At 42.7% G+C, this 17,281-nt stretch overlaps 1 protein-coding gene and 1 non-coding gene across 4 annotated transcripts in view; both read left to right on the forward strand.

Moving 5' to 3' along the window:
- RSU1 (Ras suppressor protein 1) overlaps positions 1-17,281 on the forward strand; it is a 159,390-nt gene that overhangs the window by 42,810 nt on the left and 99,299 nt on the right. For all 3 annotated transcript variants that reach the window (XM_010992041.3, XM_010992042.3, XM_031444623.2), the window contains exons 5-7: positions 559-677; positions 2,462-2,544; positions 2,822-2,936. In XM_010992041.3, coding sequence (XP_010990343.1) covers positions 559-677; positions 2,462-2,544; positions 2,822-2,936 — 317 coding nt within the window. The remainder of the gene's footprint in view (positions 1-558; positions 678-2,461; positions 2,545-2,821; positions 2,937-17,281) is intronic.
- TRNAA-AGC (transfer RNA alanine (anticodon AGC)) lies at positions 1,100-1,171 on the forward strand. Its single transcript has one exon. It is a non-coding gene; the product is annotated as a tRNA-Ala (tRNA).

Genomic DNA, 17,281 nt, shown 5'->3' on the forward strand with positions numbered 1-17,281 from the left:
AAACTCTATTCCCACTAAACAGTAACTCCTCATGACCCGCCTCCCTCAGCCTCTGGTAACCTCCATTCTAAGTGGAGAATTATTTTGAACTACTGTTAGTAGTTACAAAACAAAAAAAAGGATTTTTTTTTTTTTGTCTCCCACTGGGAGGAAAAAGTGAAATCAAATAAAGCAGAAGTCTGAAAACTACAAGGCTCCGTTGGTATCTTTTGAGGTCTTATTATCGCTACATCCATCAGGAAGTTTTTCTCTAGAAGAATGGATGTTTTGTGATGTCTTAATTTTCTGCATGGAACAGTCACTGAGCATCAAGCGTTGGAGAAAGTGACAAACTAAGACATTAACAAACATTTCATGAACATGGAACTTCTCAGACTAGGATTCCTAGGCTGGTTAAAAATGACACAAAGTGATTATGGAATTAACGGCCATCTTTGAAGCTTTCAGCCTCTCCCACGAGGCTCCCAGGCCTGTGACACAGAGGTGAGCTGAGCAGTCTGTGTAAATACATGCTTCTGTGTTGTGTGACGTCTTGCATTTTTTTTCCCCCAACAACAGCATGAATAGACTCAACACCCTGCCTCGAGGATTCGGCTCACTCCCAGCTCTGGAGGTCCTTGATTTGACTTACAACAACTTGAATGAAAATTCTCTTCCTGGAAACTTCTTCTACCTGAGTATGAAACTTTTAATTCTATAAATCTCCTTAAAATGGTCCTTTGCGTTCTAAAAGTGAAATTTATTTGCCAGGGTCCAAACTCCAAGAGAAATTATTGGACATATATATTTTTTCCCTCAGATTCCTTCTGAATATTCCCTCATAGCTCAGCAGTCTGTATTTGATGTATAGTTACCTGACACCATTGCCCTCATGTGGACTTAGTAATGTCATATTAAATTTCTGATGGAGATTTTTACCTAAATGAGATCAAGTCTCACATTTAGCTAGGGAACTTGACTTTCTTTTTAAAGAGCATCCAGAAAAAAATAATAATAATAATAATACACGTGTCTTCCTAATGTTGCTATTAACTCTTTGTAGGCTTTTTGCCCAAAGATAGTCCAATCAGTTATTTATAAAAATATCCATTGTTAGAGGGGAGGTATAGCTCAGTGGTAGAGTGCATGCCTAGCATGCATGAGGTCCTGGGTTCAATCCCCAGCACCTCCATTAAAATAAACAAACAAACAAACCTAATCACCTCCCCCCTCCAACCAAAAAAAAAAAAAAGAAATTAAAAAAAATCCATTAATAAACCTCTAATAGGAACTTTAAACATTTCCAGCCAGGATTCTTGTTTTAAGCTTTTTAAAAAGTTCTTTCTGACGTAGTCTACTGTATCTGCAGTATACTATCAAAAATTAAGAAATTATAGATCACAGATGAACACACTTTGAACTTTTATAGGCAAGCATATTTCTTACTGCAGATGGAAAAAGAGGAAAAACTGATTTTTCCGAGAACTCATGAAATTTTTAGGGAAGAGTTGCTGTCTTTAAACGAATGTTCTGCTTCTCCAAATAGTGACCTATATGATATCCAGAAATTCTGATTTTTCCGAATTAGTCTCTAGTTTCATTTTTTTACCTTACATAGACTCTTTATCCCAGACTTCTCATAAAGCACATGAAACCAACTTTAACAGTTTTCTTGAGCCGCAGAAGAAATTGTTTTTCTTGGGTATATATGCAGTTCTGTTGAACTTTAAGATAATAGAATGTAACTGAACACTTGTAAAGAAATACAGCATACATCAGATTATACTCCCCCTTCGGGTTAAGGGTGAAAAGATGCCTTGGGTTTTAGCCTTGAGTTGATGGGGGACTAGTATTGTATGGTATTCTGAACAAATTGCTGATTACTGATAATCTGCCTAAGTTAGGGTTTTCTCTATTTTTGAAGCTCCCTGTCATTATTTTAGCTCCTTCATCTTCATTTATTTTTGCCGTTAAGGCTATAGAAACAATAATAATTAGTCTGACTATGGAAACAGTGAACAGCGATCACAGCCTCCATCAGAGGAAAGCCTTTGGTTACTTATTTTTTGACCTAGTTTTCTGTTTATGGGAGCGAAGCATTGATACCAGGTGACACAGTGATTTTCTTTTGTTTCGCTCTGGATGCAAATCAAGCCCATAAATGCAAATCGGAAGTAATAGAAAAATGAGAGCTATCTTTGCTGAGAGCGTATTGAAAACTCTGGGCCAGAAACTGCCGGTTGCCCACAGTTGTTAATTGTGTCAGTTCACTTGGATATAGATGTCTTCCTGAACACACCAGCTCCACAATCAGCCAGTAAATCTAAGTTTGACCTGCTTGTTATTATTGTGAGCCCTAGGTATGTCACAGGCTTTTCACCGAGCCAGGGTTATTAATCAAAGCTGACTCCCTCATATTGATCAGACCTCAAGTGGCTGGGTTCCATGCCACCCTGTTTATATATTGCTGTTTAATTTGCAGCCACCCTGCGTGCACTCTATCTAAGTGACAACGATTTTGAAATCCTGCCGCCAGATATTGGGAAGCTCACAAAGTTGCAGATAGTAAGTAATTTATCTAAATTCTTAGAAAATCAATTCACTTCTGCAGCCCTGGGAGGAGTGGAATCGAGTCAATTTGAGCCGGAGTACGGTTTGTTTTGCAGGAATAAAACCACTCCTCCCCAATACTGTTCCTCGTTGGTCTGCAGACCCTGGTAAATAAATGGAAAGGATTGAGCCTTCGAAGAAGGCAGGGCACGGGGCCAGGACGAGTGTGTCTTTCGAGTGCCTCTTGATGTGAAAATTGTTTTGACAGCTCCTGTTTTTTTCTTCTCTTTAGCTCAGCCTTAGGGATAACGACCTGATCTCGCTGCCGAAGGAAATTGGGGAGCTTACTCAGCTTAAGGAACTCCACATTCAGGGGAACCGCCTGACCGTTCTGCCCCCAGAACTCGGTAAGGTTGCTGATGAACGATCTGTGTTCTGGGTTTAATTAGTAATAATGATCCGAGTGCTGCAGCTCTGAAAAAACCTTCTCTCTTCTGGGCACATAGCCTCCATCCAAGGCACCCAGTCCTGATACTTTTCTAGCAGCATTTGTCATCGACCAGGGGTTAGCTCTTCTGGGGTTGGACCTTCCCTGATGATTCATGGAGCAGCTGTGGTACCAGTGTCTCAGGAGCTGCTGCTGAAAGGTGACCCAGCTCAGCTGCCTGCGTGGTGCAGCGAAAGGAGCCTGGGACGAGTGGTTCTCGGTCTCCCCAGGGCTCCTCCTTGACCAGGAGGGATCATTTTTTTTCCCCCTTCTTTTTAAAGTCTAATCATTCTTATTTTTTTTTTTTGATCCCTTAATTTTTTATTTTAATCCCTCAAACTTTTACCAAATGGTTAAAATATGTACGACAGCTGTATCTCCAGCCTTGATTTTGGTTCTCTGCTGCTGCCATCTCCAGTGGGAATTGTTAAATATGTTCTCACTGGAAACTCTCTGGTCCTCCCGCTGTGGCCCCTGAATCGTCCTCCTCTGCCTGGTCATTCAGGTGGCCCTAAGCGCCTCTAGGCCTCCCTCGGACATAACGTCCAACCCATTTCCTCATGTTCCTGAGGCTGTCCTTCTAGACATCTTCCATGAGTTCGCTTCTCCCATGCAGACTCTGGGTAGCCTCTCATTTCTTCACTACAGTCAACTGCATTGTTTCTCAAACTAGAACTATTTGCTTTTCTGCTCCAAAGTATCCCACAGTTGAAAAAAGCACATTTGACCCAACATTCTCGGAGGAAGTAAATCCAGTGAGTCTGGTGGTTTTAAAGAGGCTGGTGGTTATTATAAATGAGGATGGAAGTTCCATGAGAGCTGGGGGGTTGTGTGTGCTCCCCCCTGTATCCCCGGTGCCGGCCACGTGCGAGGCACCAGGTAGACACTCAGGGGATAAGTACCGAATGAGTTCATGAAACAAGGACCTTAAATAGCAAGGTGTCAGGAGGGCGACAAGCAAGCCAAGGCTGGCCTCTGTCTAGAGCTGTGCTGTCCAGCATGGAAGCCACAAGCCACATTTCAGACGTTGAGGAACCATGTGTGGCTCATGGTTGCCATATGGGAAAATGCAGGTAGAGAACATTTCCATGGGAGGGAAAGCTGTGTTGGGCAGCATGAGTCTAAAAGAAGCATTCATGCAATTCCATGGAACAGATACAGCTTCCCCCTGACTTTCCTGACTGCTGTGGCTCCTTTGTTGCTGCCAGAGGTCTTGAGGAATTTGTCCTGATGTCAAGGACTGCAGAGTCACTCAGCTCCTTCACGGAGTTACGGGGCATCAAGTCCTGTTGCATGAGATCAAGAGAAAATGTTCAGGAACATTTTTAAGGCAAAACAAAACAAAACAAAACACTTCTTACCAAAGGAAAGATTCTGGACCGTGATTGCCAGCCACAGATGTTGGCATTAGTAATTCATGGGGAACTTTTGCAGGATACAAACGCCTGCTCCCTCCCTGACCAACTGCGTGAGGCTATGTCTCGTATAATTTGGTAAAACTCACTTAGTGCTTCTGACCTTTGTCTTGGATTAGCACGATGAGGAGAAATGGTTAAAAAAAAGTGTTTTGTTGTTTTACTTCATTTTTCAAGCACGGGGCAGTGTAGGGCATTGGATTAGTCAGAGATTTCTATCAGCTAATAGTTTGGTAGGAAAACAGCTGATTGAACCCATGCGTACCTGTGTACCTGTATATTCTTAAATCTTACATTGCTTGTCCTGTTTAAATTCTGCACTTGGTCATGTTTGTCTAACATTTTTCTGTTAATGCCCTCTAATACCAAATTATATATTCAGGACTAGAATTGGAGATAAAGTCTTTTTTTTCTTTCTTTTTTTTTTTTTTTTTTTTTGTTGAGGAGAAAGTCTTTAAATAAGTTTATTTTTGCTAGCCATACCTAGAAAAGCTTTATTTCAGCATCTGGCTGGTGGCATTTTTCCCAAATTGCAAGGACACTTAGCTGTAAGTAAATGGTAAGCCCCTAGCTAAACTCAAGATAAAGGTAGGTGTATTATTTATTTTTGAACAGTGATTTTTTTTTTAAAGAAAATGATGATAGTACTGTAATAATAGCTGTTATAATAAGATGGACTAAGGCCTTATGTGCCAAGGCACCGTGGTAAGTGCTTTCCCTGTGCTGGCTCCTGTAATTGTCCAAAAAATAGAAAGTGGACCTTTTAGAGTTGAGGAAACTGAGGCTTAGAAAATGTTGGTGACGTGTGCATCAGGTCACAGTTGGTCACAGAGGCGAGATTTGAACCCTGACGCCCAGTTTTCCGGATCCGTGTTCCTGACCACTGGGCTGCCCTCTTCCCATCTGTGTGCCGGTAAGGATTCCTAGAAGGCCGTGTTTCCAAGTGTGAATGAAGCACACCACCTGCTCCCTGCCCCAGACAGTGGCAGAAGGAGAGGAGATTGAATGTGGTGACTTGTGGGGCTGGTCCTCCCTGCTGGTGTGTGAGCAGCAGGGCTGGGATAACACTTCGCAGAATGCGGAGGAGGTGACCTCTGTGAAAGGAACTGATGCTCTGCACTTCCAGCCCAGGCCGATTGCGTTGTTCCCCTGGCTCTTCCCCTGCCAGTAAGCATCCAGCCACAGCAGGAATCTCTTTTGTCTGCCTGTGCGCCTGGTACCCAGGGTGGTCATCTGGACCGCCCTGGCTGGCCACGGGGCGGGGCTGGGGACTGTGTAACTTGGGGCTTGGATTGTCCGTCCCTGCAGCATCCTCTGGCTCCAGGCTTGCTCTCCTGGGTGTATTTGAAAAGGTGAATAATGATCTGACCCTTGAATATTCAACTTTTTACATATCTGAATAAACAAGATAAATGCTTTTGAGACTTCTGCAGAATTTCCTTTAAAAATAAATCTGGAGTTTATTAACTTGAAACCTCGTTGGCAAGATTTTTTGAAACAAGCAAGGGAATCCAAATGGATTCTGACTTGCCAGGGCTAAGACTGTGCAGGGACACTGCAGAACAAAGTCCAGGCCTTGCGTGGAGTTTTAATATGTAATTGTATTACTTTCCTTCTGTTGCACAAACTTGAATAAATTACTTTACCAGTCATGTCTGGTTCATCAACAGGAAAGCACTTGATTTTACGTTAGTCCATATACCTATAGAAAATTAGGTATAGAGTGTGTCTGTCATTCACCCATCCGTTTCCTCATTCATTCAGACATTAATTAAGTTCCTACTTGAGGCCAGGTCTTGTTTTGAAGGGACTTACTTTTCCAGTAACGTAGAATTCACTTATCCAGCAACCGTTTACTGAGTCCCTGCTTCATGTTGTATTTCCAGGGGATAGAAGAAGAGACAAAACACCCCTTGTAACATTTTAGTGGGTGAGGGAGGATGGATGGATGGATGGATGGATGGATGGATGGATGGATGGATGGATAGATGGATAGAGAACATAACACGTGATGTTAAATGCCCCGGGGAAAAAAAATGAGAACAGAAGAGACTCTCCAAGTGGTGGGGGGGGGAAGGGGAATGTTACTTTATTACATGGAGTCAACAGAGAAGGTCTTGTCATACCTTGGTGTTGTTCAGTCACAGGCCTAAGGGAGGGAGGGAGCTTTCCTGGTAGAGGGGACAGCAGGTGCAGAGGTCCTGAGATGGGCTTGTGTGTTGAGGAACAGCCAGAAGGCTAGTGTGGCTGGAGCCGGCTGAGCGAGGAGGAGAGTTGGAAGAGTTGGACTTTGACAGGGAATGGGGACTAGATCACATGGGAACTTGTGGGGCGTTGTGAGAACTTTGGCTTCTGCTCTGAGTGAGATGGTGTGGGAGGCTGAATAATGGCTCCCCCCAGAGACGCCCTGTCCTCGTGACCGGAGTCTGGGAGAATGCTGTTCTGCATGGTTAAGGGACTTTGCAGATGTGATGTCCCATCTAGAAATGGGGAGATCACCCTGGATCACCAAGGGGAGCCCAGAGTAATTGTGAGGGTCCTTAGAAGGGGGAGGCAGGAGGGTCAGAGACAGCAGTAGAAGATCTGGGGACAGAGTCAGGAGGTTGGAGTTGGGCATGGAAGGGGCCATGCGCCGAGGACAGTGGCGGCCTCCAGAAGCTGAGAATGGCAAGGACTTGGATTTTCCCCTGGAGCCTCCAGAAGGAAGGCAGACCTTCTGCGTTTATCCAGGTGGCAGTAATGTTAGATTCTGGTGTTCCAGAGGCGGAACCAACAGGAATTGGTGATGATTTCAATGATGAAGGAGGGAGCAAAGAGTGACTGGGTCTTAGGGAACTAAGAAGACGAGGAAGGTAGCGGGAAGGGTAGGTTGGGGAGATGGAGGAGGAGAGGAGCTGAGTTTTGGATTCCTAGAGGTTTGAGCTGCTTTTTGGGTATCTAATCAAGAAGGCAACTGGATATTAGACTCCAGGGTCGACAGGAAAGGTCTGGGCTGCATCTGTAATTTTGTGCATCATTAGCATAAACATAATACCACAGGTCGGTTGAGGTCCCTTGGACGTGACGGTGGAGTGTAGAACATAGAGCCGTGTAGCACTCTGGTTCCTAAGCCCTGAAGCCAGAGAATCAGGGACCTATAAGGGTTCTGGCTCATAGGCAAGTGTCTGTGGCCAAGTCAGGGACCATAATCTCCCCTCTTTGGTCCCATCATGACTCGTCAGTGCTCACGCAGTGAGAGTGCTTTTGCGTGGTAGGAGAAATGTTTTCCCAACCTGAGCAGCTAACTCTGCCAGCAAAGGGGTGAAACAGACATGATTGAAATCTCCTGAGCCTGCCTGACTCCACAACTCTCCTTTGGACCAGTATTTTCAGCCAGCACCTCTTCTCTCCTTCTAAAAAGCAGCAGGGTGACTGATGGAAGTTTTCACCCACTTTTAATTCATGGCAGAACTCAGGAGTGCAGTGGAGACAAGGCCCACACTGGTGGGGGAGGAAGGAGAGACAGGTGTCCTGACCCATCCTCAGGACGGGTAAAGCCTCAGAGTAAACAGCCTAACGGTGATCTCGGAAACGGTGGCTCCGTGAGCCGTACTCTGTGCAGATTCTGTATTTTCTCACTCACGGGTGAGACTTAACGAGTCTTCAGTGCAGAAGATGGGAAACATGTCTTTACATGGTCTCTTTCCTGAGTTTTCCGGGATTCAGTTGCTTGCACTTGGTGGAGTCATTTCTGGCTTCTTGGCTTGTAGACGGTCATGGGACCTCTTCTGCATTTGTCACCCAGATAACTTGCCTTTGGAGAAGGAAATGGCGTTGGTCCGCCAGGCATGCCACAAAGCAAAGTGTTTTTAAATGTCAGAACCTTACCTGCACCAGTTTGCCCAGCCTGTGACGGGGATGCGTGCGTCACTACTCAGACCTGGGCCAGCTGGCTTAGTGTCCTGGTCTCCGTGCTGCTAGTCAAGTAGCAGTTTTTATTAAGAAGTATCAGAAGGTTGTGTATTCTTTCTCGCCTGTTTGTGAAGAGTGGAAACACATGTTAATCCCATTCAGAGAGTATGTGATGTCATGTGTTGAGAGTTTCCCTCTGACTGTCGTCTCCAGAATGAACAGAATCAGGAAGGAGGGAGCCTGAAATCCTTCCTGTCACACCTCTTAATCCTTTTCTTAATGGTGTTGAAAAGCTCAAGAAAAATAATGTTCTCACGTGAAGCAGAAGAAAAGGAAACACAGTATTCTGTTTCTGACCCATTAAGTCCCTGATTATAAATGTCTTATCACCCATTATTGTCACTCTGTCCATGGGCTGTCGATGATCTTACCCAGAGGTTTAAGATGTGTTTTAATGTACGTGGTTGATTATGGATGAGACTTTGTCTCTTCATCCCTACGCTGGGGTTCAAATCTCACCCCCCCAATTCCTTGCTCTGTGATTGTGGACAAGTCATTTTACTTTGCCTCGTGTAGAATGAGGGTAGTAGTAACCCCCTCCTCCTTGTATTGTTGTGAGGATTAAAAGAATAATACACACACATGGTGAATTTTTATACTGTTAAGTGTTGATTATTTAGAGGCTGAGCACCTGGTGAGAAGCAATGACCGAGAAAGTCCAAAAGCCAGTCTCCATCATACACAGTGATTGGCTGGACGGATGACAGGCGGAGAATTAGCCTCTGGTGCGAAGGGTGAGAAAAAGCAGGGAGGTACCAGAAGGGACATACACTCGAGAGGAGACGTGGCGGGGAGAGAATGAGGACAGCACGAGGCGAACCCTCAGGTTGGGCATCAGGCGTGGCAGGAAGGGTTTCACTGCCGTCCTTTCTGCCCCATCATCCCCGTTTTCCTGATACACGTTTAGTTTCACAAATGATTTTCCAGCCAGGCTCTGCCCTTTTTGTGAGCTGCGTAATTGAGGCTGGGAGCAGGTCACCTAGTTCTTCTGCCTTAGAAGGCTCTGTGGTTAGCTTGTGGCTTGGTCATTCATTCATTCACTTTTTTTTTTTTTATTGTGATGTAGTTAGTTTACAATGTTGTATCAATTTCTGGTGCACAGCACAATGCTTCAGTCATACATGAACATTCACTTCTTTACTTTCTGGTGTCCTTTATAAAACTATGAACTTGTCCTGAAGTATCGAACGCCTCGTGGTGCTGGCTCTCACTCACTTCTTCATCCCACGGTTAAGACTACCTTTCTTCAAGAGAGAGCTTTGTTTGCCGTTGAATTTCTCACTGTCTCACATTATCTTTTGTTTGTTTCATCGTGATGTTTCTCTTCTCCCAGAACTCCTGATACCCTCTGTTCTAGTTGTTTCCATTTTTCACTATTACTGATGTGTGCACGCACTGTTATCTTTTCATCACTCGTCTACATATTAGTCATTCATGTTGGAAACACACTAGATAAATCCATCTTTCTAAGTCTTTTTTATTTTGTTGTAAATTAAAAACATTAAAGATCTAGAGTGTGAAGTCAGACTGTTTTGGAACTACTTTAGCTATCGTATGAAATCTTCGGTTCTCTTGAGAAAAGATGTAATGGCAGTTACTAACCTGTCTCCAGAAAAATCAGATACCAAGGACATAATAAGAAGTTAAGAAAAAAATTTTTTTTGTAGTCTGGATTCTCCGTTCTGGATAATTATCTGCCCTGATCCCAGGCAGCTTTATACTGTTACCAGAATTGGTTTTCTCTGTGTAAATCCTGTTACTTATGAAAGGCAGAAATGGGCATGGTCTGTCTTACTTGGGTTGAGAAGTAGTACCACTGAATTTGCCATCTTTTTCTCTTCTCCTTGGTTTTGTTGATGTGTCCTTCTTAAGGCACGTGATGGAAGACAAGACACAGGACAGTATAGTTCAGAGTGTGGTAGGTGACGTGCACCTGCATGGGTCACAGTCCTGTCTCCACAGATCCCAAGACAGGCAACCCTGAACAAGTCACTCACCCACATCTTAATCACTGGCCATAGCTGAGAGCTGCTGGCTTTTTTCCACCTGGGGTACAGTTCCCAGCTCACCAAGATCCTCCCCTGAGCCCCTAAAGATTCCTGGTTAAACAGAAATGAAGAAATGACTTAACAGGGTTATACAATGTTTTGTATATTTCGTTTCCCTTTGAAAATTATTTCTTAAAATACAAAAATACAACACAATGTAAGTATCCTGTTACTCACTGAGCAACTGTAGAATTTTATAACATTTAGTTAGGAGTGCTGCAGGTGGCGTGGGCTGGAGAGTGGTTGAAAGTTTTAAGTTTAAAATTGTGTGATAAACATAGTCTTATTTCAAACTCAACTTGTACAGAAACTGTCAAGAATTTGAGACATTGTTTTGGACATGCTGTTAGTCCAGTCTCCTCACTCACATTATTGTTTCTTTCACTTCTCTTTCTACCTTGATTTCGCTGGCCCCAGTATACACTGGAGTTTGCAAACCCCGGATTTACTCCTAGACGCAGGCTTCTAACGTGGCAAATGCTGGCTGCACACGGGAGTCCGGTGAACGGCGTGCAGGAAGCGTTTGGAACGTGCCGGCTCCGTGAACATTTGCTGCTGGTGCTACTCACTCATCCTCACTGTTGGCAGTAAAGCTCTTGGTCTTCATCTCTGTCCTTTGGAAGAGGTGACTGATTCTGGTTCTGAGACCTTCCAGCTGGAAGCCTTTGGGGAGAGGTGCCGTCAGGGCATCGATGGGATTGAGGGGTCCGCACAGGGCTTGTGTTCAGCAGGGAGAAGGGGATGTAGGTCTGCTGGGAGGAGGAGGGGAGAGGCAGGAGGCTCGGAGGTACCAGAGCATCTCTTAGTGCATTTAACATCACTTAGGGTTAAATATTTTATGATTTTGTTTTTATTATTTCAGTTTCTCTGTGTTAATCCCAGGAAGCCAAAAGGTGTGAGAGGAGAAAGCCAGTATTGATTGAGCACGTAAGCTGCTCCATTAGGCGTTTTATATGTTATTTTCTCATGTAAATCTCACAACAGCTGTGAGAGGCTGGGGGCTTTCTCCCCATTTTATGGGGTCGGGGCAGCTCGTGAGGCTCTGAGCGGTGGACGGCAACCTGCTGAGATCACATGGCCCGTTGGACTCGGAGCTGAAATGCAGAACTCCTGCCGCCATCTGGGATAACTAATCCAGGTTCACGGGGGTGGAGTCACTGGCTGCTTTTGTTTTGGGTCCATTCTAGGACACAGAAAAATAGAAATTAGTCTGCGTAAAGAAATAGCATTTTTTGTGAAAGAAGGGCCCTGTGGGTTAGATATGAACAAAAATACGTGTCTCAGAAGACGTAATTGTTAATCTGTAAAGTGGTTGCCACAGCTCATAATACCTTAGCATAATAAAGCTGTAAGAGACAGAACCAGAACCCAGAGCCTGGGCCACGTGTTCAAAATGGACTTTGTCAGTCAATCGTGAACATGTTTGAAGTTACTTTTAAGCTAGGTGGATTGACAGAAATCCTTTTGTTTCCACACACAATACTATGACTGGCAAAATGATCTCACAGACTTGATCTCAGTTCTGTGCAATAGACCAGGGAGAACTCCTTGGCCACTTTTTACAGATGGCAAAACCGAGGTGTGTAGAGGGACAGTGACTTGCCCAAAGCTGTATTACTGATGTGGCATGTTATGGACAGAATGAGATTTTCAGTTCAGATCTTTTGCCTTCAAAAATAAGTATTCCTCCCAATAGTATATCCATAAATGTGTCAATACTGAGCCTGTGAAAGGGCATTGTGTATCATTAGATGACAGCAGTGCTTCCAAATAGATGCCTTAATTTTATTCTTTGGAAAGTAAAGAAAATGCGAGGGATAGAGAAATCTTTACCCGACGTTGAATTTTTGCCTTGAATTATATTACATGCGCTCACGTTTTATTTCTGTGTTCATGTCCCTTTTGCCATGCTTCCCCAAAAATAATATATCCTGTTCTTTGATTCTCGTGGTCTTAGACGATCATCAGAAACGACTCCCGTCAGGTCTTCCTCCACGATGTATTTTTTAACAACTTCCGTTTTATATATTCTGTTCCAGTGCATCTTTAGCCCTGGAAAATGCTCTAAGTGTGGATTTTAAAAACGCCAAATGAATTATACTTCTGCCTGGTGAGTTACTGCTTTAAAGGGGGTGGGAAGTTGCAACACATAAAAGGTTTCAATTCCATATTATAAATTTCAGGAAGCCCAGTGTCAGGTTCGGTGTGATTGAACTTGTGCATCAATCTGTGTTAACACCAGCTGGTAAAGCATGCCACTGTTTCCAGTGGAACATCCTTTGATTTAGTAGAACACTAAATGTCTTCTTGCCCCGGAGAAATGCCGGCAGTGCTGAGCTTCCAGATTTAATTTTTTTTTTTTATTCCAGAGGCATATCTGTAAATACAGTTCCTATCACCTGAATACATATGTAATATATTATGTTTATGTAGCATCTCCCTAAAAGCTTCCCCTGTATATTATATTAGCTCAAATAAAATAAGTAATGTTATAATAACCCGACCAGACCCGAATGGTGCTGCATGCGGGAGTGTGAGTTCCTCTTGGTCAGGGGTGGAGTTGGGGAGGGGGGAGTGGAGGGTGATGCTCTTCGTGGTGTCAGCACCAGAAGTTCAGTGTTAGACCCACAACTGTGCCTTGTCACAACTGATCATGGGTTAGCCTTTCTTGTCTATGCTTTTTTCCTAATAAGTATTATGTTTTCAGTTTTTTTGCAGATGACCTTTGTCAGGTTTAGGAATATTGCCCTTCTATTCCTTGTTTATAGAATGCTTTTATCGTGAAAGGGTGTTGGATTTTGTTAAATGCTTTTTTGCATCTATTGAAATGATCATGTGTTTTCTGTTTTTTGTATTTTCCTTTTTATATATTTCTGGATTTGATTTGCTAATATTTTGTTTAAAATTTTTCTGCTTTGTTCAGTTCATGAACGATATTGGTCTCTAGTTTTCTTCTTTTCTTATAGTAGTACCTTTATATAGTTTTTATATGAGGAATATTGTGATCTTATAAAAAGTATAAAATTGAACATTATTCTTCCTTCAATATTTGAAGGAATTCGCTAGAGAAGCCATCTGGGTCTTGAGTTTTCCTTGTGGGAAAGATTAAAAAAAAATAATTTTATTGCAATAGCTTTATAGTACATCTCCCATTGTCATTTGGTTTATTTTGGGTTTTTTTGTTTGTTTTTTTTTTTTGTTGATAGAGGTACTGGGGATTGAACCCAGGACCTCGTGCATGCTAAGCATGGGCTCTACCACTGAGCTATCCCCCACCCTTGTGGCAAAGTTTTGAATTAAGCATTAAGTTATTTTTTTCATAGCTGTAAGACTTCGGATTCTTTTTTAGTGTCAGTTGGTAATTTGCATCTCTCAGAGATTTTTGTGTATTTCTTTTAAGTTGTTCTATGTTATCTATAATGATGTTCCCATTTTTATTTTGTGATAGTAGTAAATTTTGTTTCTCCTCTTTTCCCTTGAATGTTCTAGCTAGACTTTAGATTTTATTACTCATTTCAAAAACCCAGTGTTACTGTTTCATTCAGTTTCTTTATTCTTTGTTTTATATTTTGCTGGTTTCTTCTGCTTAATTTAGGTGCAGTTTGTTCAGATTTTTCTAGCTTCTTTAGGTGAAATCCTAGATCATTGATTTACAGTCTTCTTTTCTGATACAAACATGTAGAGAAATAAATTTCTCTCTAATCATTGTTTTAGCTGCACCCACGCTTTTTGTGGTTTCATTACCATTCAATTTAAAGTATTTTCTGATTTCCCTTGAGATTTTTTTCTTTGGTGTGTGGGTTATTTAGAAATTTTTTTAATGTTTGATAATTTTATAATCTTTTTGTTATTAATTTCTTGTTTAATTACACTATGATCAGAAATCATCATCTCTGTGACTCTCAGCCTTTTGAAATTTACCAGCTTGTCTTATGGCCCGCTGCATTGTGTTGATGAGTTTCCATGTGCACTTGGAAAACATCATGTACCCTGCAGTGTTCTGTAATTGTTAGGAAGTATTTTCATGCATATTATTCTTCCATGTTACTTACAAGTGTTCATTAAGGCCATTTCCACCGTCATTCTTGGTATTTACAAATTTTTAACCTGCAGAATAATCTCTTGGTCTTCATTACTTTTTGAAGTATCTTCTTAATTCACTGTTACAGCTAATATCAACTGTGTAAGTTTGCTAGGGCTTAAACCACAGAAATTCATTTTCTTAGTGCAGACTAGGAGTTCGAGATCATTGTGCTGGTAAAGTTGGTGCCTTCTGAGGGCCACCCGGGAGGGACCAGGTCCAGACCTCTCCCCTTGGCTTGTAGATGGCCGCCTTCTCCCTGTGTCTTCACGGTCGTCCCTCTGTGTGTGCACCCATGTTGAGTGTCTCTGCATGTCCACATCCCCTCTCCTAGAAGCACACTGGTCATATGGGATTAGGGCCCATGCTAATGACCTTCTTTTCACTAATTGCCTCTGTAAAGACCCTGTCTCCAAACACAGTCACATTCTGAGGTACTGGGAGTTAGTACTTCCACGTGAGCATTTTGGGAGCGGGCACCATTCAGCCTGTAACACAACTGTTTCTGTCTTACCTTTATTTATAAACCTTGGTGTAAAACTTGATGTCCTTTGATACTATTCATTTGTTCACATGCTTATTTATGCCTTCACTTTCTTTTATTTTGCAACAAAAGGTTCCGTTCCCTTAAGCCATCATGCTTAATCTTTTCAAGAATCCCTGACTCCTTTGTGAAACCAGAGAAACCTACAGAGCTACTCTCCCTAAAATGTTTTTGCATATGAAGTTTTAGATAAAACTTGGGAAATTTTAAGATGCCCCCAGATGAATATCCATGGACCCTTCAGTGTAGAATTCTCACCCCAAATATTCCTCCTTTTAACCCTTTAATCGAGGTTCTGTTAGCTGACTGGTACAGATGACATTTAAGGAGACTGCCCAGATTTCCCTCTTCATCCCACACAAGTAAAGAACAGAGAGTGAGCCCAGGACACACAGGTAGAGTTGTACATGAAGTGCTAGCTACAGACAAGAAAAGAATTCCCTCTCTCATGTGATCGGTCCTCCTTCAAAGTTAGTTCATAGGATGTAGTGGTAGATGGTCCCATATAAACTTAGAAGAGGTCTTGACTTTTTACCCCTTGCATTTAAAAGGTTATGTGCTACAATGTGAGACAAATAAATCACGATTCACTGCAACAACAGCATTGCAAGTCAGTTGTATAAATTGCCAGTGAAACACGACATCAGTCACCTTGTGTGTTCTGACCATTTAATGAATGGAATAGTGTTGGAAGAGAGGGCTGCCTGGAGATGAGAGGAGCGAATGGTAGTGGCAGCTGCAATTAGCAAGATCAGTGGTGGGTGCCACAGGTTCATTGTTTGGGCATTTCAGTTGACCCAAGCAAAAGCAATGGCTATCCAGAAGACTTCGCGAGCTATAATTTGCTGTAAAAGAATGCAGAAAAGTGAATTGCCCAACCTCACTACATCTTTGCAGAATGTTCTTTCTCAGCTCACTGTGTTCCTAGGGCAGCGACCAAAAACTCAAGCTCTTTCTTTTCAAAAATTCATTCTTTTAATCGATATTCCAGAACTTTTGCTCACTCGGTATAGTTGTTTTTTAAGTTTTAGCTGATCACTGACTGCTTTAACAAAAATCTTCTGGTCTGTGATTGAATCCTTCAGAACAGTACTTTGAGCCTCAATTGATCACAGTTTTCTTTTTCTTTGCGCTACTGTATTTTGTGCTGTCAAGTCTTAACCCAGGATGACTCCTCGAATTGTAGCAAACACTGCTTTGAGTAACATTAAATTTTCTGTGTTAGTAGGATTTTTGTAACTTTTCATTTGATTGTCTTAAATTGATCAAGTTTTATAAAAGAAGAAAGTTGAAAATGTGTCGATGAGATGGAAGGTTATATTTGTTTTGGTACTATCCCTAATAATGTTTTATAGCTTCTGTATGAGTCTATAAACATACTTCATTTGCAGACTTTCTGTGCCAAGATAAAAACATGTTATGTTACTCACACTTTGTAACAGGAGGCAACCACTTTCATAGACATTTTACGAATCGTACATCGAGGCTGTGAAAAGTTTCCCAAGTGGAAGGAGGGGACACTGTGAATAGCTCAGAGAGTCAGGGGAGTCAGGCTCCAGAATATCTTTCCATGGTGCGTTAACTTCCTGTCGGTGCTATAGCAGATTGTCACAAACCTAGTGCCTGAAGACACCAGTTTATTCTCTTACTGTCTGGAGGTCAGATGTCCGAGATCAGTTCTACTAAGTTAACATCAAGGTGAGGGCACAGTTCGTTCTGTAAGGAGGCTTTCTGGGAGAATCCAGTTTCCTTGCCTTTTTTCAGTTTCTGGCGATTGCCTGTACTCCTTGGTCTGTTCCCCGCCTTAAATGCATGCCATCCATCTCTCCGGCCACCGTCACATTGCCTTTTCTCACACTGGTTCCTCCCCTATCCCTTAGAGCAGGACCACTGTGAGGCTGTCAGGCCCAACCAGATAATTCCCCCACCTTAGGATCCTTAACTTAGTCACATCTGCAAAGTCCTTTTTGCCATAGAAGCGGAAATTCACAGATTCTGGGGATTGAGATGCTGAATGTATTTGGGGAACCATTGCTCATCCTGTTGCACATGGTAACGGACACACGAGCTTTGTCATGCAGTTACATCCGTGACAATCATCCCTTTCGCTGGCTGCGTGGTGGGCCCACCTCTTCTCCTCCAGAATCGTGTGCGCTGGCTGGATCTTGACTCCAGGATCCTCGTTCTACTGGGCTTTTGGGTCGACATTTGATGAAGGGTGTAGGT

Source organism: Camelus dromedarius, chromosome 26 (genome assembly GCF_036321535.1).
Source record: "Camelus dromedarius isolate mCamDro1 chromosome 26, mCamDro1.pat, whole genome shotgun sequence".
NCBI classification, from domain to species: Eukaryota; Metazoa; Chordata; class Mammalia; order Artiodactyla; family Camelidae; genus Camelus; species Camelus dromedarius.